This window comes from Cinclus cinclus, chromosome 2 (assembly GCF_963662255.1).
Source record: "Cinclus cinclus chromosome 2, bCinCin1.1, whole genome shotgun sequence".
Lineage (NCBI taxonomy): Eukaryota > Metazoa > Chordata > Aves > Passeriformes > Cinclidae > Cinclus > Cinclus cinclus.
The window spans coordinates 763,628-785,678 of NC_085047.1; the positions used below are offsets into that span (position 1 = coordinate 763,628).

Genomic DNA, 22,051 nt, shown 5'->3' on the forward strand with positions numbered 1-22,051 from the left:
CGCGGTAACTGTGCCGTACCCTGGGAGGATGCGGGAGGGGGGTAACTGCTGCCTGAATCCCCTGCTGCTGCCTTCTCCCAGTTCCCAAGCCACTCCCTGGTGCGTGTGCGTGTTTATTTAGCTCAAGGAGTAGATGCAGCAGTTCCCGGTCTGAGGGAGGCAAAGTCGGAGCCTTCCTTTGCAGACAGAAGTAGCTGGTTTTGTGCTTTGTACGGAGAGCTACTCCAGGGTTTCTTATTTCAGGTTTTGGGCAGGACAAAGAACTCCTATTCTTGTGAGGTGATTAGGAGATGCTTCCGTAATAAAAGTCATAACACCTTTGATAAAACACGGAGTGTTTACAGGTGTGATACGCTGCATTTTTCATGCATTTTCACTGTGTCGCCCTCCCTCTGCCAGGGAATCCATTCCCAGTTTCTCTGTTGTCCTCCCCCCTGTGCTTCTGTGCACGTGTATTTCAGGCACAAGTAAGCTGGCACATGCAGTGCATAAATATTTAACCACCTTGCCTGAAGGTTTTCTTTTAGAAGCTCATATACTTTTAAGCCTACAAATTTCTGCCTGTGGGATTAATGGTGCAAAATGAAATCAGTGTAAAACTAAAAACAGCATTCGGAAATTTGTTCTGAGCTTCAGGACCTATTTCCTCTAAAAACGCAGGGATGCAACAGGATTTGAAGTTCTGTCTCTGAAGCTAAATTTGACTTCAGTGTATCAGTGGCACTGAGCTTCTTTAGGCATGGAAGAGCCAGAGGAGAATCCAGAGCCTGCCTTAGTGGAATATCTCCGGGTGGGTTTCCTTCTCAGAGCACGTGTCAGCTCACCATTTCAGGAACCCACCACAGCAAAATGCTGCAGCTGGTGTTTTTCTTTCAGCAAGTTAACCTTTCTGTTCAGCCACAGGAGAGCCTTGACAGGGGCAGATCACCCTTAGCAGCACCAGCAGGGAGAGACTACACAGAAACCCAGAATTCTGGGATGGTTTGGGTTGGAAGGGCCCTCTGGAGATCACCCAGTCCAACCCCCCTGCCAAGGCAGGGTCACCTGGAGCAGCTAACACAAGAACTTGAGATTTTTGCCTTTTTGGGATGCCCTCCCCAGAGGAGGAGAGATCTCTTGTCACAGACGTTCTGCCCCACTGGCTCTGTGTGTGTGACTCCATAAACACCACCCTCAGATGCCACAGGGAAAAGCCTGATCTGGGCTCATCCTGAGCCTGACTTCCCTGCTGAGACTGCTGATTAATTAATTCTGGCTGTCACAGGATTTTTGTGCATGTATTCTGTTTTTATAGCTTGTTGGCTTTTACACTGACGTTTCATGAGATTATCCATTTTGTATGTAATTAATACTAATGATTAAGAAAAAAAGTCACAATTATCACAGTTTTCTACCAAACAATTAGCCAGAGAAAACTCTTCACTTGCAGATGTGTTCAGGTGTGTGTGTAGCACCTGTATTGATAGTCTGGGTGATACTGACCACGGAGCATTAAAAAAGGGGACAAACTAACTCGCATTTTCCTGTGGAATTACCCTGGTGCAAATGTGGCTTTCGGAAGGGGAAGCAGAGTTTTCCAGCTGCTTGTCAGTGAAGTGGCTGGAAGGAAATAGGAACCCAGCTGGAGGAGAATATCCCCATATCCATGTCCTGGCTCCCATCAGGGGCAGATGGGTTTACCCCTCACTGCACTTCACTGCCAGGCTGGTGTCCTGGGGGAAACCTGCTGGGTTTTACATTCCTGAAGGAATGTGCTGAAGGATCCTCTGGGGATGGAGTACCTGGTGTATTTATCTTCTCCTGCAGTCCCTCGGGATGCTGTGGTGGCTGTGGGTGTATTATCTATTTACCTACCCCTGCAATCCCTCGGGATGCTGTGGCTCTGGGTACCTGGTGCATTTATCTTCTCTAATCCCCTGGGATGCTGTAGTCTGCCTGTGGGTACCTGGTGTATTTATCCTCTCTAATCCCTCGGGACGCTGTGATGCTGGTTTGGGGTGAATCATGTATTTCCCGACCCCTGCAATCCCTCGGGATGCCTCGGCTCCACCTCCCGTCCCCGCAGCTGCCCGAGGCTGCCTTACCTTGAAGAAGGTCATGGTGGATCCGTCTCTGACAGCCCCGTACTCTATCTTGGTTTGCTTTGCCAGGTCATCTGCCGAGTCGATGGGAGATTCCATCCTCTCCACGGTCAGGAAGGCAGCCAGGTTGGCAGTATAGGATGAGATTATGATTAAGGTGAAAAACCACCATATTCCTCCAACTATTCTGGTGGAAAGAGCTTTGGGCATCAGCTCTGATCCTGTTACAACACCATCAAAACAACCATATTAAAATGTGGCTTTCCTGGTTCCACAGCCTGGTTTTAGGCACAGAATGTTTTTATGAGCTGTAGCATGATAAAATGATTTCAACAATAATCTCACAGATGCACGGCTGACATTTATAATGGTAACACACTGGGAAGGGGATGTGTGCCATGATACATGACAAATGGAATTATCCTTGGGTCTAAGCCCCCTTACCTCTCTGAGCTAGCCAGCCCTGTGATATTATGCATCTTGTACACCCCCAGCAAGCTACTCTGGTATTTTTGTCTGCTTCTGGAGTCCCTTTGTGCTCTTACACTGCAATCAATTTTGTAACCAGAGCTCTTTGGCAAAGGCTTTTCTGCTCACAACTGCCTGACAGAAATACCTCACGGGAGAAGCCTGCCCTGTGCATCCTATTGACACATCTCAGCACCAGCAGGGAGACCAGTGCAGCTCCAGGGACCTGCAGTGAACCTCAGCTCAGCCCCCAGAAAACCTCTTTCTAGCAACGTGGGCTTCACATTTGAGAAACCAGAGGGTCAATGGACACATCCCTTGGGTCCTCAGGGTGATACCAAGCTTTGGACAGCGTATTTAACACCTTATTCTGAACGGGTTTGAGCAGGTGCCTACCATTACCATAAATCCCCGCAGAGCAGCACGTGTTAGCTGCTCTGCAATGGTTACCAGGCAGCTCAGACAACCTCTCTTTCAGACACAGACAGAAATGCTGTGTCTAAACATTCTGAGGCAAGTTATCTGCTCTTTTACCGAGGGGCCATTCCCACTGAGCTCTGTGCCTAATGTAGGATCTGGGGATCTGGTTCAGCAAAGCTCTTAGGTAGCCACCTGAGTAATTTGACTTCAAAGTTCAGTTTTTGCATAATTATTTTGCTGATGAGGGATGGACTTAGGAAAATACTTAAGAGCCTGTAAACAGGATGCCCAGGGCTAAAGCTTTTTATTTGACAAACTTGTTTTTATTACTGGAAAAGCATGCTGACCTATTCCGTCTCCTCAGCTATTCAGTGAGTTCTGCAAGAAATTTCAATGCTACAGAGAACATTTTCAGACTTTGCAAAAACTCCGATTGTGACTTTTGGGGCAGAGACCCGAAAGGGTAAAACCTTCCCCACCAACCAGCAAAGAGATTGGAGCTGTATTTGTAAACACAGAGCTGTGTCTCTTAAAGGTCAGAGCTAAGCTTAGCCCAAGGGTTGGAGTGTGTTGACAGAACTGCCAAACAGCGAGGGCAGTCTGAAGACAAAAGCTCTCACTTGAAATTTTACAGTCCAAATGGAGTTGTTTCCAGAGCTGTAACTCTGCCTGGGTTTGTGTTTGGGGATTCTGCTGCACTTTCTTGGTTTCATGATTAGATTTTTTTTTTCCAAAGCTATGAAATATTTCCTCATTGCTCTCCATTTTTAAGCTGGGTTTGAACTGCAAAAGCTGTGCTGATGCAGGTCATCCTGAAGGAATTCTTTCTTTTAAGCTTAGGCAGCCATACAAACAGAACTCCTGCACTTGGCCCCTGACGCTGTGCCACGCACATGGAGTGTGCCAGCGCTTCTCAGGAGAGGATGGAAAATCCCTGAGTGCTGCACTTGTGGGGTGCAGACGCCAAACCTTCTGTGATTTCCTGCTGCAAAACATTGTCTGTGGGAAGAGCTCAGTTCCCAGCCTGGTAATTCTGCCCGGAGTGACTGCTCTAGTGAGGTGAGAGCAAACCCTGCTCCTGGCTGAGCAGAGTGGGGCAGCAGCTCATCTTTCCCACGGTTATTCCAGTGTTCACCTTTCCAAGTGCCTCATCTCCAGCAAAAAGCATTGGGTTATCATAGAATAATAGAGTGGGCTGGGCTGGAAGGGACCTTAAAGCTCATCCAGTGCCACCCCTGCCATGGGCAGGGACACCTTCCACTGTCCCAGACTGCTCCAGTCCCCAATGTCCAGCCTGGCCCTGGACACTGCCAGGGATCCAGGGGCAGCCACAGCTGCTCTGGGCACCCTGTGCCAGGGCCTTCCCACCCTCACAGGGAACAATTCCTTCCTGATATCAAATCTAAACCTACTCTCTCAGTCTGGGTCCATTCCCTGTGTCCTGTCCCTCCATCCCTTGTCCCCAGTCCCTCTCCAGCTCTCCTGGAGCCCCTTCGGGCCCTGGAAGGGACTCTGAGCTCTCCCTGGAGCCTTCTCCTCTCCAGGTGAGCACCCCCAGCTCTCCCAGCCTGGCTCCAGCCCTTGGAACACCTCTGTGCCCTCCTCTGGACTCTCTCCAGCAGCTCCACGTCCTCCTGCTGCTGGCCCCAGGGCGGGGGCAGCTCTGCAGGTGGGGTCTCACCTGAGCACAGGGGCAGAGGGACAGAATCCTTCATTCCCTGCTGCCCAGGCTGGAGGACCAGCCCGGGATCTGCTCCGTCCCCCCCTCTCTCCACCTGGGCGCTCTCTGCTCCGGCTGCTCCTGCCTGCCCCGTGTCTGGCTGAGCTGAGCTCCGAGGGACAGCTCTCCTTTCTGACAGCGACAGCTTCCCTGGATGGATTGGATGAAATGCGCCCTGTTTGGATGCTTTCAGAGGATGCAAACACATCTGAGACTTCCAGGGGAAAAACAGGGGAAGCAGTATCTAAATCAAAATGTTGCCAGCAAGACTCGGGGGCAGAGACAATACTTGCTGAAGTCTCTCTAGTGCCTTTTTATGGCAGACATGACAGCCAATCCTGATCCAGACTTTGCTCACGCTCTGTAGAAAAGAGAAAGTCTGATCATCACATTTTAAAATTTAATCACAAGTGGCTTCCAGTCGAGCATAACGAGCAGCTGCTGCCAAGGAGGAGGAGCGCAACGCTGGACCCAGGCTTCCACCACCACTCCCATCATGTCCAAACTCTTCACGTGACCATGATGCACAGACAATCACACCGCAAGTTTGCACATGGAAACATTTGTGTTGCCTTACAAATGTTTTCTTTTTTTCCTTTCTTTCTTTCATTTTGTTTTGTTTTGAATCTCCTTAAAAGACAAGCAGAGTCTGGTTGGGGCTGACTGTCATGTACCCAAGGTAGTGGTAACGAGCAGACACTGCATCCCACAGTTTGCTGTGGATGATGGTAAACTCCAAAAAAAGGCAGGACAGGAAACACAAAATCCTGGGGCACTTTCACACACAGGGCAACCACAGTTAGATACACACACCTGCCTGATACTGTAAAACCTCAGCCTGTGTTTTACTGACAGATTGGAAGGAAAACAAAACAAAAAAGCTCCGAAACAAAGCAGAAATGCACTTCTTTCATCCAACCTCCTCCAAAGCAATTTGTCCTCTCAATACAGTAACGCACCCCTAAAAGCAAGTGCCTCTTAGGTCAATACAAACTTTATTCTCTACCATGTCTAGGAAAAAAATCCTCTTTATTTTTAAATTTATTTTTTACTCATGCCTGCTAAAGAGGAAAGAACAAACTGTACCTGTGTGAATGCAGAGATGATTTTACATTCCTTAATGTTTAGGAATTTAATACCAAGGTACTGCTGGGCTTTGCCTTTTTGGTTGTCGTGGGGTGGGGCCTTTTTTGTTCAGCTTTGATTAGACCTGAAATGTCTGCCAGAAAACATTTTCTCTCTTTTCAGTGGACCCCACTTTCACGGTTTTGGTGAGAAGTGATTTAATTAGAAAGCTTGGAACATAAATGCCATAAACAAATGTGTTGTTTAGCACATAGATCTATTTGACTTCCCACACAGAGTAAGCTTCGCTGCCCCTCCTTGGCATCTGAATAAAATGTCAGCTGTTTCCAAAATCATCAGCAGCGGGGGCTTGTGACTGGGTTAAGTTAAGGCTTCTAGGGTTGGATGCATTTACAGAAGGGTGGGACTCATACCTGCAGAAAAGCCGTGGAAGACAAGGGTTTGGTGTTGGTTTTAAACAATGTGTTTGACAAGTGCCTACAAACTCAACAACCCTTCTGGAGAAAGAGCATCTTTCTCAGTTTGGCAGCTGGAACAGCTCTTCTAGGGCAGCTAAGGCCAATTGTGTTGGGATGGAGCCCAACATTTTCCTCTTGCCAAAACTCTTACACCGATAAACTCAACTTCAGCGTGAGGCACTTCATACCCCTGTCGCAAATGAATTCCACTTGAGCTGCAGACCTCCTGTGCGGCCCTGCGTGCCCCCCTTCCTCTCAGATGCTTGCCCTCCTTCCTCCTGGTCTGGGCTGCACAGTTCCCCTGGGGCAGTGGCACACGGCTCCTTTCCCTTGTGCTACTCTGCGTGTGTGAGACCAGGTTTTACAGTACATGCTGCGTTTACAGAGGGTGGAGTTTACCAGCACAGAAGCCCTTGAGCAGACTGTGGGACGTGTGCGAGAACGAAGTGTAACCGGTGTACCTTGCTGCATGAGAGCTCCAACTCCAAACCAGAAACTATTTAGTAAAGTAAAATTGTTTTCCACCACATCTGAGTCTGGGTTGCACGGGTGGGGGTTATACCACTCGTATGGTGTAAACCTGTGGCAGTCAACAGAAACAGTCTGTAAACATCGAGCAGAGGACACACAGCAAACCTGCTGAGACCGCACCCCGGCACGGCACCACGCAGGGAGCAGGCACGGGAGAACCCGGGCTGCAGGGCTGTCCCGTGCCAGAGGAGAATTTGGTGTCCATCGGCACTGCCCCGTGCCAGCTGTGGATAAGCTGTGGAGCTGTGGGCGGCACACTGCTGCTGGACCTGGCACGGGGCTGCTCCCCTCCTCTCCTCTGCTCCCTGGCCCACTCACAGGGCACTGCTGGGAGCCACAGGGGCTGCTCCTGGGATGCGTTTTGGGAATAAGGAAGGAGCAGCAGCCCTCTGAGGGCACCACCGCTCGCTGCCTGTGGGTGCTGGACCCTGCAGCGGCAGCTGCCCGTCATTCCCAGAATCACTGGATGTTGTGAGCCGGCAGGACCATGGAGCCCCAGTCTGAAGCAGGTGCCCGTCCAGGAGCAGCACCACAGCCGGGGCGTTCGGAGCACCCTGCTCTCCCAGCTTTGGGAGGCGCTGGGAGCAGCAGCAGCTCCCCAGGCCACAGGCCCGCGGGGGGGGCACTGCGGGGAAGGAGCTGCACAGGGGCTCCCTGGAAGAGCTCTGGGCCAAGCACACAGCCAGCAGGAGCACCCCAAGGACTGCTCCTCCTCAGGGTGCCCGCTCTAGCTCCCCAGTGCCGGGTGGCTTGCTCATGGAGCGTGTGAATGCAGCCTTAATTGACAGCCTCACCCAACACATTCTAATTACTGTTGCAACAATATAATTAAGCACTGAATCTATGCACAGTTGCGAGCGGAGTGCCTTAGCTGAAGTAATGAAGTCTGGTAATAATGAACCTGTTAACTGAGAGAGGTCGTAGCTTAGGATGCCGTCAGCAATACCCAGAACGAGAGTATCAAAAATCATGACAAAAGACAAAGTTTTCAGGTTCAAGTTACAACAGTTCTGCATGCACCCGTCAAAAGAAGAGGAACTCCCAAGTTAGATGTTTCCCATTTCTGCTGTAATAATGGAAGCAGGGGCTGTGGAGTGACCAGATCATCCCCAACTCAATTTGTGCACACAGAGGGAAACACATCCTTCACAAGAGACCCCCAGTTAGGACCAGCAGGTTGTCAACAGCCCCAGGAGTGAAGAGCTTCCCCCACAGTGTTCACACTGTCAGGCAGGAAGAAGAATAAATCCCTCTGCCCAACCTGCGTGGGAAGCCCAAGGCTGGAATTCTGCAGGGTTTCAGAAAACCACCACATTCCATGAGTTGGTCACAAATGTCTCCACCAGAGAAAAAGGGCCATTACTAGGAAGTGGCTGTGAAATTCTGGAAGCAAAGCCCTGTCTTCCAGACTGGGGAGGTTTTTCCTGCCCCGGGTACACGTTTCAATGTATTAGCAAGGTGTATGTACGTCTCCTTTACACCTCAAAACAAAACCTGATTTTCTTCTCATGCTTCTGTTGCTGTGCTGAGCTCTGGTTTACAGTTCAGCAGAATTCCTTGCTCAGACCTGTTCTCTTGGCCTTTTACTCCCTGGTTTTTCCCTCTTCAGCAGCAGCTGTGCTGAGGTTTCTGGTAAAGGTGAGATGCTCAAGGTCACCCAAGCACCTTTTTCCACTTGGTCTGTGTGACATTATTGGCTCAGCTGCTTGGCTCTACCTTCACTGACGTAACAGCGCAGCTGACATGGCATTAGCAGAAAGGGAAATTTTGGCAGAAAACACCCTGTTCATCCACTGGCAGTGTACTTGGAACAGAGCTCTGCCAGTCTGCAACCCTTCATGGTGATAAAAACCTCAGAGCTTGGGTTTAAAAATTAATGAAAAAACAACAGGGCTGCATAAGTCTCTGAGACAAATGAGAAATTATGCAGCTGCTGAAAAGTTGAAGGAAATGACGGGAGAATTATACCAGTCTGTGAAAATTATTCCCAAAAATTTGTTTTTTCAGGAACTGATGTCAAAATGTGGGTAACCATTTAATTCACTGTGACAGTGCTAAGAAGTTGATGGTTTCTGGGGTTATTAAAACCAACTAGTATTTGCTGAAACACTCTGCAAATCTTACAGAAATCTTGGTGCACTGGGAGACATGGACAGGTCTCGATGTGTGCTGCAAGAGCAGCTTAGCTTAAAATGTATTAAATCTAAATTAACATGAACACAAATTTCACTTCTTCAGTCTGAAGAAGTGCAGCTGAATCTTACTAGGCGCTGCTTTCAGGCACCAGCTCAAGGAAAGCATTTGTGTTCCCTTCCACTGCTCTGAGGTGGAGAGGGCTGGGGGGGATGTTTTCAGTCTTGGCACACAAGTGCAGAGAAGTCAGTCTGCCAGAGAGGAGCAGATTTAAGATTAGTCATGAGTGAGATCATGGGTTGTGTACAGTAGAGTTATTATTTATGGTACAGTGAGGCACTGCAGGAGCCTGTGGCAAGTCACGGGTAATTGCACAGAGCCCCACAGCTGCCAGGGAGGGATAAACTCCTCCTTCGCCTCAGGCCATCCCTGGGAAGTCACCCCGTGGCCTCTCCTCCTCTCTTTCACAGAATCATTTTGGCTGGAACACACCTCTAAGGCTGGACCTCCAGCAAAACTAAGTTCACCTTTTGTGTCTTTCGGCTTTGAGCTGTGTGCACCGTGAGTGGAAGAGGGAAACGTCTACATGCAAGTAACAAACTGCTGCTTTCCAGCACGTATCTGCTGGGGTGGTGCCTCCTGATGCATCCCATTGTATATTTCCCTCGGAACAGCCCTTAAAGAATGCAAGACCCCGGTGCAATCCAGACAAGTAGCGCTGATGAGAAAATACCAAGACTCTGCAGAAAGGTTTTAGGAATGGAAAACCCCCTTAGCATCGCTTGATACCCCTGTACTCCAGAGCCCATCCAACACCTGTGAGGGGAGAGGCTGTGGGTGCATCTAAAACTCTGTTCTGGCCTTACCTGGCAATGACAAAGAGGACACAGCTGACTCCGAGGCAGGCCAGGAGAACATACATCCAAATATCTGGAGAGAGAGGGTTTAAAAAGGAGAAAACGCCAGGGTTGGTCCCATTGGGCTTCCGGTACAAGATACTTATTCCCAGTGTCATGAAGGGCTTGGAGAAATCAATCACTTTCTCTCTCACATAGGTAATGGTGAGAGGAGCTACAGCCAGGTCAGCTTTCTGGAAACACAAAAGGGGAAATACTCATCTCCTTCATGTTCGACAAACCCACTGCAATTCCCTCCATTTCTTTCCCAAGTACTAAAAAAATAAGCCCATTTTGGGTCAAACTCAACACAATTTAACATTTCTATGGTATTTTGGTGGGGGGGGGGGGTATGTGACATTCTCTTTCCTCTTTTTTACAAGGCAGGGGGACATTTGGGAGGTGGCCACTGAGGGATGCTTCCCCCCAACACCTGCAAACTGCTCCTTCAGATGTTCCTACTCTGACGGGTGGCAAAACAGACACAGCAGTGGCTCTAAAAGGTGCAAACCCAGCAAAGATTTCAGCTATAAAGAGAAAGGAGAATAGAGAAGGGTTCAGTCTTACGTGATCTATGAGCTCCTTGACCATCCCATTCCACTCTCCCTTGTCATTCTGAGCTCCATATTTGCCATCAGAAACGAGCTTGACCTCATAGATGAAGCCTAAAATGTTTGACAGCTCCTTTAGCAAGTCCAGGCAGTAGCCCTCGAATCTGTCATTGCCGTACAAGGGCTTGTCAGACTTCTTGTACATCACGTAGGGATCTTCCTGCAGGAAAACACAGCAGACAGACAGTGAGAGACGCGAGGCTTGGCTCGGGTTAGATGGATTTCTCTACAGGGTGGTCGTATTTTCCAAAGGGATTGCAAGTACATGGAAACCAGCAATTTACTGTGTACGTTGAAAGCTGTTTTAGGTGTGTTAACAGACTTGCTGAATGAATCAGTGATGAATGTAAGGGCCCCGATTTTCAGTGGAACGGACCATTCATGGCTCCCAGGAACTTTAATTCCTGATGTGCCCAGAAGCTCCAAATTCAGACCCAAGGTCCAGGCCCTATATCATCCCACTCCAAAGGACAGAGAGGGATACTGAAGGAGAGAGGATCCTAAATAACAGGAAAACACCCATGAGGCGGACCCAACATTCTATATTCTGTGAAAAATAACTCTTTACTGAGAAAAACTTTCAAATGGAGCAAAGAGGGAATGGGCGACAGCAAAGGCAGATTGCAAAGAGCATTTTTGCTTTCCCCTTTGCAGGATTTTGGATAGAAGAAGATCTGGGCAAGCAGTTTAATGTTGCAAAACACCTCTGGCAATAGATAAGTAGCATAGAAGGAGCCTTTGAGCTCTTTCGCTCCTCCTGAGGAATTAGGCAGAGCAGTTGAAAAAAAAAGTGGCATTACTTGGGCACGTGGAAAGCATGGGCAGAGCAGCTCCGGGATACCGGGTTACGCCTTTTGCTTCCTCACAGGAAGAACAATGACTCAATCTGTCTGTCTGCCGTTTACCACTCCCTTTCAGCCCCCTTGGTCTCACTTTCAGTAAAACAAAGGATGCACAAGCAGCGACTGCGAAGCCAAGTGTTTGTGTGCGTTTGTTCTTCTGGGAGGAAAAAGTGCACAGGGCTCCTCCGAAACGCTGGAGAAGGTGAAACAATTTTGGAGGCAGAGGTTCCTGGGAGTCTTCCACTGGCAGTGTGGTGTTTTTGAGTCAGTCTCGTGCATATGTGTGTGTGTGTGTGTGTGTGTGTGTGTGTGTGTGTGTGTGTGTGCATCCTGAGCCAAAACCAGCAGCTCTGGGCAGCCTTACCAGGATGGTGGTGACGATGAGCGTGCGGTTGGCCAAGGAGTCCGTGATGTTGGTGGACCGGTCCTTGTTGCTGTCCGTCATGTTGAGGCCACTGTAGGAGTTCCAGACCCCAATCTGCGCAAAAGAGAGAGCGTGAGACCTGCCCTGGTCCCCTAAACCCCCAGAGCACCGGCCTCAGGAAAGAGCCCGGTGCTGGAGGAGAGCAGGAGCTCAGAGGAAGACAGCAACACCACGGGCTGATTCAGAAACCCCAGGGAATGACTGCAAAAGGCAACAATGCAAACCCAGGAGCAGTGAAGAGTATGAGGCTTGGCAGTGCAGTCCTGGGCTGGCCAACCGGCTACTAAAGTAGAACATTCTCACTTAGCTCCCCGGTAAAAAAAAAAAAAAAAGTCAAATGTCTATTTTTTATGATCTTTGAAAAAGATTTTGACAATGGTGGAGTTGAGATATGTGGCAAGACCTCTTTCTTCTGACAGAACAGGTTAAAAGCCTGAATAACTACATTGCAGCAGACTGATGGATACACCGGCCTTTTGCTTGCCCTGTGCCTTCAGCAGCTTTAGCAAAGATTATTCTGTCATTCCTGGACTCCTGGGTATGCCAGAGCTATCGAGGTGATACCATTTCACACCCCAAGCAGTATTTGCTCAGCAAACATCAGTGGCCAAAGGCAAATTGCCTTCTAGCCCCGGAGAGAGTGAAAACTTCCAGTATTTACTGCCCAATCCAAAGCCTCCAGGGAAGATATTTGTGCTTTCAGAGGATCTGGATCAATGCTGGGGTGGGGGGGGAGAGGGGAGGGGCAGAAATTATGACCATGCTATTTCTTCAGGTCAATATTTACCCAATTTATTTAAATGCAGTCTGGAAGCATCTCCAGCGTTTTTGTCCTTGGACTTTTGTGTCCAGCCTGGCTGAGGGCTGATGTGAGGAGCTCCAGGCGAGGAGCTGGCTTGGGCAGTTTGGTTTGTGCTGGGAGCTACGGAGAGCACAACCATTTCAAGCACACTCAGGGTTTGTGTCCCCAGGTGCCATTGCTTTTGCCCCTCACAAACTTTTTTTTTTCTTCCCAAATCCTTAATGGGCACATCCATGCCATTAAAAAAAAAAAAAAGTTCACGTCAAGCATTTGTCAGTCATTCCCTTGGTTTCCAAAACTAGAGCAGGCTGTGAAGCTGATCTGGGAAGTGCACAGATTTACAAAGGCGATAAAATGTTGGCAATTACGGAGGCCTGAGCCAGGAACGCAGGAAATATCCAGCATCCTTGGGTTTGCACCAGGGCGGATGAGCCCTTCTGCTCACTGTCACTGACTTGGAAGGTGTCTGTCGGCCGGCAGCAGGGCAAGAGGAGCACAGCTGTGGGAACAGGGAGCAGCAGGGTGGCAGAGCACACAGAATACACCAGGAGAGCACCGCACATCTGGGCAAAGGGACGGCACCGCAGGGCAGCCCTGGCCGGAGGGAGGAGCCAGGGGGAAGGACGAGACCGAGGTAGGACATCACTGTGGGGAGTCCCGGGGATGTTCTGCAGTTTAGTGACAAGTCTGAGAGGTGTCCTGTGGTCTTCCCAGTGAACGCACCGTGATCCGGTTTAAATCAGTTCAGCAGGTCACGAGATGCCTGCAGTCAAAGGGGAGATTGCTTCTGCGTGTCAGGGGATGGTCTCCTCCCCAGGAAGGAGGGGAGAGGGCCTTTGTGCCTCAGCCCGTTCCACTAGAGACTAAACCAGGCTGTTAAGTATGGATGTGCTCCGTGAGAACCCCGGGAGGGTTGTAGAGGGTGTTTTACACTGGTCTACACTGGTTTTCTCACAAAAACAACACGAACCCAAAACCTTTCCAAATGGCATATGAGGGAGGGCTGTGGAATATGGAGATCTGCGTGAACCATAGACAAAACAGAATTCTAGGCACTATAAAAATTTCTGTCTCGTGACTGCAGAACACTTCAGACTTAGTAGACTTAGAAGTTTTTATCTTCTCCTCGTACAACAGCAGCCAGGGGTTGTAAGTCCTGTGAGGAGCAGCTTGTGGAGCTCCAAACCCCACTTTTGTGTTTTAAGCACCTTACGTTCAAAGAGGGATGAGCTTCCTGGGGTAATTTCCATCTTTTATAAACAAGCTTAGTCCCAATTTCCATATGCTAGTGAATGACAGCACCCACTTACTGTTATTTCCTGTAAGGAGTTAGTAACACAGTCATCCAAATTTTGAGGCAGTAGTACTTGCCAGTGCTGAGAGGTCTGTGTGGGGAAAAGCACCCCCAGCCCTGCACGTTAAACCAGGCTTGGGAGCTGATGTCAATACACGCCCAAATTGGTGTCATTTTACTCCTGGGGTGAATTTTAGGAGAATCAGGAAGGACGGTACATGAGAAAGGACTGGTTTTGCTGCAGCAGGGGCCTCTACTCAGTGATGGGGAAAGCACAGCTCCCAAGAAGTAAAATAATAATTGAACCCCCATGATTTTGTTGAAAAAGCTAAATCCTGCCAAGATCTTTTCAGTCTCTGCAATTACAGTGTCTCAAGCGGAGAAAAACAGAAAAACTGCCAGGAAAATTCCTGCTTTCAGAGAAACTGTCGTCTCTAAACTGCAACAGGAGAGTCACCATTAAAACCCAAAGGCTGAGTGTGGATTCCCAGCCCACAGGGTTTTGGCATCACCTGTCTGTGTACAAACCTTCTTCCACACTTTATATAAATGGTTGGAACCCTCGCCAGCAGCCTTGGTACAGGGAAAAATGAACAGAGCGCTTCATTAAAAATGAAAAGAGAAGCTGTCTGGAGAGCTGTGAGGGAGCAATTACAGTTAAATTCTCAATGAACCCATCAGCAATTACCAGCCAGAGCTGAGCCAGCACACAGAGCAAGGGCCAGCGGCCTCGGGAGCCGCTGTCACCTGTGCTGGGGTTTGGGACACTCACGGCTGCCACCCCCAGGGCAGCCCTGATCGCTGGCTGAGGGCTGAGGAAAGGGAGCAAACCCAGTCCCAGAAACCTGCAGAATTCTCAACATCTCCACTTTGTTGAGGTTACAGCTCAGGCACCTTCTTTCCTCTCTCCCTTAGGTCACATTTATCTGTGCGCTGCTATATAAATTTATCTATCTCTGTACATGAATTTACCATCCACAGTTACAGTGGCGAGAGATGAAAACGAGGTGCACTTAAAATGAATTTTTTTCCATTAGGTAAGCATTGCCTGCCCCACGTTCCTCTCCCATACCTCGAAATGCACCATAAAATATAAAACCCAATCTTAGCTGCCCTGCTTTAACTCTGACTCAAATCACTTGAGAACAGCGGGGTCTTTTTTACCCCAGTCACAGGAGATTCAAGCCGAGGAATCATGCCCTTGTCAAATAAACTTTCTGCCACGTTTCTGCACAAAAGACCTGCTTACCTTTTCCGTGCCCTCCTCCTTGAGGCTGATGATGTCCAGGTCAAAGTCCTTCCTGAGCCCGTCGGTTTTGTTGAAGGTGATGCGCCCGGTCAGGCCCTCCCACCGTGCCTGGGGACACAAACACACCCTGCCTGTGGCACCCAGCGGGAGCTGCTCCCAACCCAGGACAAGAACCCCAATTTCAACACACCACAGCATCGAACCGCTCCCACATTTGGGGGGTTTTAAGTGCATGTGGCTTTGCCGCACTGACAAAACTGCCTTTTTTTTTGCTGTTTGGTTTCTTCCTGATATGTTTTATGTCTTGCGACCAGGCACAAGTCTGTGGTGGTTTATATAGATCGATCTGCATGCAGCTGGTACTGATAAAAAACATGCAGGCTTACTGAAGAGAAAGGGAGAATTGCACGTGCCCAAAGGCAGGGCAGTTCTGCACTTCTCTAAGGAACTAAAAAAAAGGAGTCTGCTCTGTCCAAGCTGTGGGGCCAGGCTTTGGAGCTTCCAGGAGAAGCCCAGCCCGTCACAGGGACCCCATAAAAGCTTTGCAGGGCAAGGTCACTGAATGTCAGAGCCGGGGGAAGGACGGCACACGAGCTGCAGAGGAGCAGGTTTGGTCCGAGCAGCACTCCCCGGCTCCAGCCTAACCCCGTGAATCCTAACCCTTGTTTAAACACTGGCACCTGGATTCGTCCTGCACAGCCAGGAGGATTTCCTGCGCTGGAGAGCCCTTCTTCAGGCAGCAGGACCGAGGGCAAGGACAGACTTTCTCCATAGTTTCAGCCACCTGTATCTTGTGAGCCTCCCACCCAGCCCGTTTGCCTTGAAGTAAGATCTCTCCCCCTCCCAGCCCATTTTGTCCCCAGAGCTGGTGCTTATCCGTAAAACAAAGCAGTGGGTTTCCAAGTGCAGACAATCTTGATAATCTGTTTTTGGGAGGTCCCCCACCAGATTAAATTTGTCAGAGATACAAGGAGAGCTGACGATAAATGATGGCATTGTTCTTTCGTGTGTGTCAGCCATATAATTTTAAATTACAAGCTTTCCCACCACACGTTGTTCCTTGCCTCATTTAATTTACTGGGGACAGAGGACAGAAGTAAAGCTGCATTAAAAATCACCGCACTCACAGACTGGTGTCTCCCCTCCCTGTTTAATTCCAGCCCTGGATCTGCAGGATTTAATCTTGGGGAGCTCTCACCACGTGTCTCAGGCAAATCTGGCACATTTGGAATTTGTTGAAACAGCAGGACTTTAAAACACACTTAAGTAATATAAGAATGGGGGGAAAAAAGCATTAATGCAACAAATTTGCTGTGAGACTTTTCATCTTAATGACTTGGTAGACAGAAATACACAGTTTGACTGAACTTGTCCAACCTCAGTCCCACTCAGACCATCAAAGAGCGACCCAAAAGTGACTTCAGTAGGAACAGGTGCCAGGGAATGTTTCTCAGGAGGGTTAAACTCTGATGGCATTTTTAAACCCTAATAGTGAGGAACATGCTTCAGATACTGTCTGAATTCTAAATTTAATTTCTGATTTTTATTTTATTGCTTCTAAACCAAAACAGTGAAAGCAGCGCCTTCGGAGTGCTTGTTAATTAACTGAAATGAAGCAGAACTTCCTGAAAAGCCAGGAGCTGCACGTGTCTGTGTATCACAGAGATGGGATTTCATGCTTTCACACACAGGATTGATAGCAGTTTTTATGTTTCTGGTGACATGCTGAGTGTTACAGGACATCCTAAAAGCTGAATTGGAACCTGGTCAGGTAGTTGATCGAAGAGCATCACTGTGAGCAGCTGCTCAGGCCCCTTCTTACCAAGCCTCGAGAAGGCAGTGGACAGGAGAGGTTACAGACACAACTTCAGCCACTTTCAGAGGCTGCCACGGCCAAAATACACAAAGCAACCTAGTGAGAGCTGTGAGGCTCCCTGCCTTTACTGCTTGAAAGGGTGAGGAGTGTGGGTGAAGCACAAGCTGAACTCTGGGGTTAAATATTCCAGGTATAACCAGTATCAATAAATTGATGGGAAATGACAACAGGAGAACAGGGCTGACTCAGCCTCCAAGGTCAAACACTCCAGAGGAGTTTTATCAGTTCCCACCCACCACAGGGTCTTTGTATCAATTTCCAACTTCACCATCTCAGATCAATGCAGCAGCCTCCATTCCAGCCAGAGCAAATCAACAGTTCAATCCCAGAATCAATTGGTTCAGCTGCTTCCAGACTTACCACGGAATCATGGAATGTCCTGAGTGGGAAGTGACCCCCAAGGACCAGCCAGCCCAGCCCCTGGCCCTGCACAGCCCCCAAACAATGCCACCCTTAGCATCCCTGGGAGCGGTGTCTAAACTGACTCCAGAAATTCCCCAGGCAGACCAGATTAAGTTATTTATTTCATACAACAGACCTATCCTTTTTATTCTCTCTCTCTCTTTTTTCCTCCTCTTGCTATATAAGTGCAACTTGGAAATTTGGAAACTTTTCCCTAAAGGCGAGCAATCAAGGTTTTTCTCTGGCTTTGATGGGAGTTTGGTCAGAAATCAGTCACCTGGACTGGTCACTGTGGGTGGAGCACACTCAGAAAGAGTGGAGTGAAGTCTAATTGGAGATAAGAATATTTCCCTGCCTACTCTGTTTCGGTGTGGAATTATTTTGACCCATGGTACATGTATTTGATTCTTGGGGTTCTAGTCTGCTTATTTATTATCAGAAATTCCTAGGCAAAATGAACATCAGTTATTGATTTAACGTACATTCCTAATTAGCTACAGGGGTGAAGGAACTGATCACTCTCAAATTTCTGATGAGGGCTTTGATGGTACCTGACACTTGAATGAAAAATTTAAAAACCTAGGAATACCTAAACCTACAATGCTCAGAACACCTCAGGTCACTTATACATAACAAAACTTCCCAAGCCCATAAAAGGCAATACTACTATAATAACAAATACTAATACTAATACTAATACTAATACTAATACTAATACTAATACTAATAACCACTGCCAAAATGCTACTGACCAAGCACAGTTTAATTCCCCTTTGGCTTTCTTTCCTTTGGGAAGAGAAAGCCCTTGCTTTATTGGAATTGCAGAGAGAGCTGCCAGATTGAAGTGACAGTGATACTGCTTCTCCTTGGAGTGGAAATCGTGTGTGATGAGCCACACATCAACTTGTCAGCTCTTATAATCAATCCTCTTATTAACAGAGATCCCCCAGGATTATGGAATACAGTGAGTTAGGGTATGACTTTGCCATTATCCTTCTCCAAATCTGGCATAATTGATGGAATAAAGAGAGTTTCAGCACTCGCCAGCATAGGGGTTTATCTGTGGAGATAAACTGAGAATTATGATGCTCCACATCCCTTTTACTTGGAAGAGGTCCAGGAAAAGTCCTGAACTTTCAGTGAGCAGCACTGGAATGGAAACAGAGGGAGAAGCAGAAAGGAGGGGTGGGATTATGCCGGACTGTGAATGTGGAAAATGTAACCTGTGCATTGTGTTTGAGTAAGTCTGGATATATTCAATATGTCCGGAAAGCATATATCAAAATATGTAGCAAATATCAAAACATCCTCCGTACATTCAGATAAAGTCACTTTATAATAGCTCTTGCTTATTTTTTATAAACAAATCCAGTGCCCAGGTAACATTTAATGACCTGAAAACAGAATGGAAGAAAAGAGATGTAATATTTTTTTTTTTTGGCAAACAGCTCGCTTTGATTTTGGATATCACAGTATCAGTACTTTGCAGATAATTTTTATCAGTTTTCATCAGTTCGATATGTATTTATGCACAGCATGCAATCCTGCAATTACTTTGCAATCTGGGCATAGATAATTCCATAAATAAGTGTTTTTGCACTTGAAATTTGATTTCAGAATAAGAATGCCTATTGACACTACCCTCAGCCTCACTGTCTTCTTGGGAAGCTGAGCTTTATTTTCTAATAAAGCACCATGGGATGCAGGTCAGGCAGGTGTTTTGTTTGCTCTTCCTAATTAAGAGTTTTCAGGTCAAAGCAACAACCAGTAATAGGCTCAGAATGCAGTGCAGAATGCACTTCACGGACTTAAAAAAAAGGTTATGGAAAGTGAAACACAGAAAAAAAACTGCTTTAGTGAGAGTGGATCAAGTGTTAATCTTAAATTATCTGGTGAGAGAAGCCCTACCAAAGTAAACAACTGCTTCAAATTTGATGTAACTGAACATTGCAGCACCAGAGCCCAGAGAATAAATCCAGCCAGCACCCACAGACCCTGTTGCTGGCTCAGTGCTAAAATGCAATGAGAAACATGCAGCAGAAGAGATTTTATTTCATGTTTTGGAGCAAAATGTTGTCCTCTTTTCCCAGCCACTGCACAAAGATTTCAGTGCTGCCCCACAGCCCCTGTCTCGGGGAGCAGGGGAGGTGGGGGTTTCCTGGCTCTTCTGGCATCAGGCTCTCGTACTGCTCTCTCCTTTTAATTTGTTCCACTTGGCAGGGCTGGAGCCCCATGAAAACACTCTGACAAGCTGACTCTGGGAGTAATCAAAGACCACTGAACAACAGAAATGTTCTGTTCTCTTACGAGATTCTTTGTGCTCCTGTGTTTGGAGATGTTGCCAATTGGAAACAGAACTAATTAGTGGATACCTCTGCAGATGGATTGCTTTCCCTTCTGCCTGCCATAGTTTAAATTTCTACTTTTTCTGTGATGAAAAACCTCCAGTTCTTTCTCCTTCCAGTACTGAATGCAGATGCACGGCTCTCACTCCTGGTCTCAGTGCTTGGCATGGATCTTTTCAGAAACACAGCAGGAACCAAAATCGCTTCAGATCTCTTTCAGTCTCTGAGATTTTTCCCTGTGATTCTGCTTGAGGGCATTTAATAGTCACTCAGAATCCAATCTGCATCTCTATCCTTCTCTCTGTAGCTCTTCTTTTAATAGTGGCTGGATTTGAACAAGGGCAGCTCACAATGGTTTCCATGATAATTGAAAAACATTCATAATCTGGGGCCTTATGCTTTAGAGGGGACACGAGCAGAACTGGATCATTCAATTATAAATGTATTTTGCGTTTACCCCCCAGTTTTCCTTTGGGAAAGGTGGGATTATCCTTGCTGTCCCTGTTCCCCCTCTGCAGACAGACAGCAAAGCCCTTTTCCCTCTGAGCAGGGGTAAGGGGCACTCCCTGCAAGTGCCTCCAGAAGGGCTCGAAGACTAGAGCATCCTTCAGTCGTGGATGGCACTGGGTCACTGAGAGGCACAGCTTCTGACAAGGATTTACTTTTCATTAAAGACTCCTTAACCGGCTGTTACAGAGCCTTGATCCCAGAGGTTTTCATCTCGATGACCCACAAAGCAAATGAGGTGACCTCGGTTCTTTTCACCACCAAAATAAAATGCAAAAAACTCACCAGGGAGCCACTGAAGCACTTGTTAACTCCAGCATCCGCAGGAATCACTGCGGGCAAATTCTTTGTCTGAAACAGGTTTATTTAGGCCAGAGTACTGAATACTTGCTCTGTAAAATGCCTTCACAGAACGTCAGTGCTACATCACAAAACAGGAAAATTGAATTCTACCTATGTGGGCCCAAACTATCGCTCTGCCTCCTTGACCTTTTCTTCTCTGTACCTACTCACTGATTCCCAGTTATAAAGTTCCTCTATCCCTGCTGAACAAACCAGCCCCTAACAAGATCTAGGGTGGTCCAAATGTATTTGCTATTTGCTTCCAACTCACATTTATATCTTTACAGGAGATACAATATGGTCTTATAACATCCTATCCTCTGCCTGTAACAACCACCTTTTTCTCTTTTGCTACATCAGACACAGGAAGATAAGGCTCTCAGAGTATTTAAATCAGTGTTTTACTGATGATGAGAGACTATTTTTGCAAGGCCATCAGTAATTAGCTGCCATATCTCACTCCATGCAAGGGAAGCTGCTTGTCCATGATAAATGAGAGCTCTGTGTCACTGTTCAGGCTTTGAATTGATCTGCTGGTATGCAAATTGATCTGGGCAAAGTATTCTGCTTTAGGCTGCGGGAACCCTTGATTTTACCCTCAGCACCCTCCAAAGTAAGCAAGGCATCACTGCAGGGGCATTCCCTGATACAAAGTATTTTATTAACCTACAGTTTCATTATAATTACTCTTCCAAGGCAGGGACAGAGGCCGGGGAAAAGGTAAAAACGCACGTGGGACACTCCACATAACTTCCAGTTTTCATTTCCACACTTCCCTAAAGGAAAGGTTTCCACTTGAAAATCAAAATACAGCTGAGACTTTTGAAAGAGTGAAGGCATTTCAACTAAAGTGTGTGTTTTTAGGACATCTCTGGATCAAGCTCAGTCGTGGATTCTTGTAAGACAGAGAACTGCTTCGGGAAGCAATTTCCTTCTTTAGAAATACTGTCTACAACGTTTTGTGGATATTGATCACTGAACAAGAAGTCTGCAGAACAACTGGAATTGCACAGCGAAGCAAGGACAGAGCTACAGTCTCGCTTTTCTTTCAATTTCCAGAACAACTGTCGCAGTTACCTCCTATTTTTTTAGAAACTATCAACATCCACAGCAAGCATTAACCGAGTGGAAAACCTGGGAGGTCTCGCAAGCGTTTCAGTCTGGGACTTTGCCACACGCAGGTAAAGACTGGAACGGAAGGCAGAGGAGACTCGTGCCCGGGAATCGGGGGTTTTGCCATGAAGCTGAGGGAGAACTTCCCCTGCGAGTGCCAGGACCAGGAGCACAGCCAGGACCAGCACAAGCCAGGGAAGAGGAAAGGAAGGATCCCAGCGAGCAGGGGCAGGGGTTTCCACACTTGCCTCTTTGATGAGGTTCATGAACCTGGGCCCGAAGCGCCAGGGCTTGTGGCGGTGGCACTGCAGGGAGCTGACGGTCATCTGGGCGGCTCGCTGCGACGCCACGGCCACCATGTACACGGCGTCGTACATCAGCGCTGCTTCCGTCTGCAGAGACACAGCCTGGGTTAGTGCCTGCCCAGGGCTGCTGCCTGCTGCCATCCCTT

General features: G+C 47.8%; 1 protein-coding gene across 1 annotated transcript in view; it reads right to left on the reverse strand.

Annotated features, from left to right (window-relative positions):
* Positions 1-22,051, reverse strand: part of GRIK1 (glutamate ionotropic receptor kainate type subunit 1) — a 98,601-nt gene that overhangs the window by 14,325 nt on the left and 62,225 nt on the right. The window contains exons 7-14 of the mRNA XM_062511047.1: positions 21,849-21,992; positions 15,016-15,123; positions 14,295-14,339; positions 11,611-11,724; positions 10,361-10,564; positions 9,764-9,987; positions 6,695-6,813; positions 2,085-2,302 (exon numbers count right to left, since the gene is read on the reverse strand). Coding sequence (XP_062367031.1) covers positions 2,085-2,302; positions 6,695-6,813; positions 9,764-9,987; positions 10,361-10,564; positions 11,611-11,724; positions 14,295-14,339; positions 15,016-15,123; positions 21,849-21,992 — 1,176 coding nt within the window. The remainder of the gene's footprint in view (positions 1-2,084; positions 2,303-6,694; positions 6,814-9,763; positions 9,988-10,360; positions 10,565-11,610; positions 11,725-14,294; positions 14,340-15,015; positions 15,124-21,848; positions 21,993-22,051) is intronic.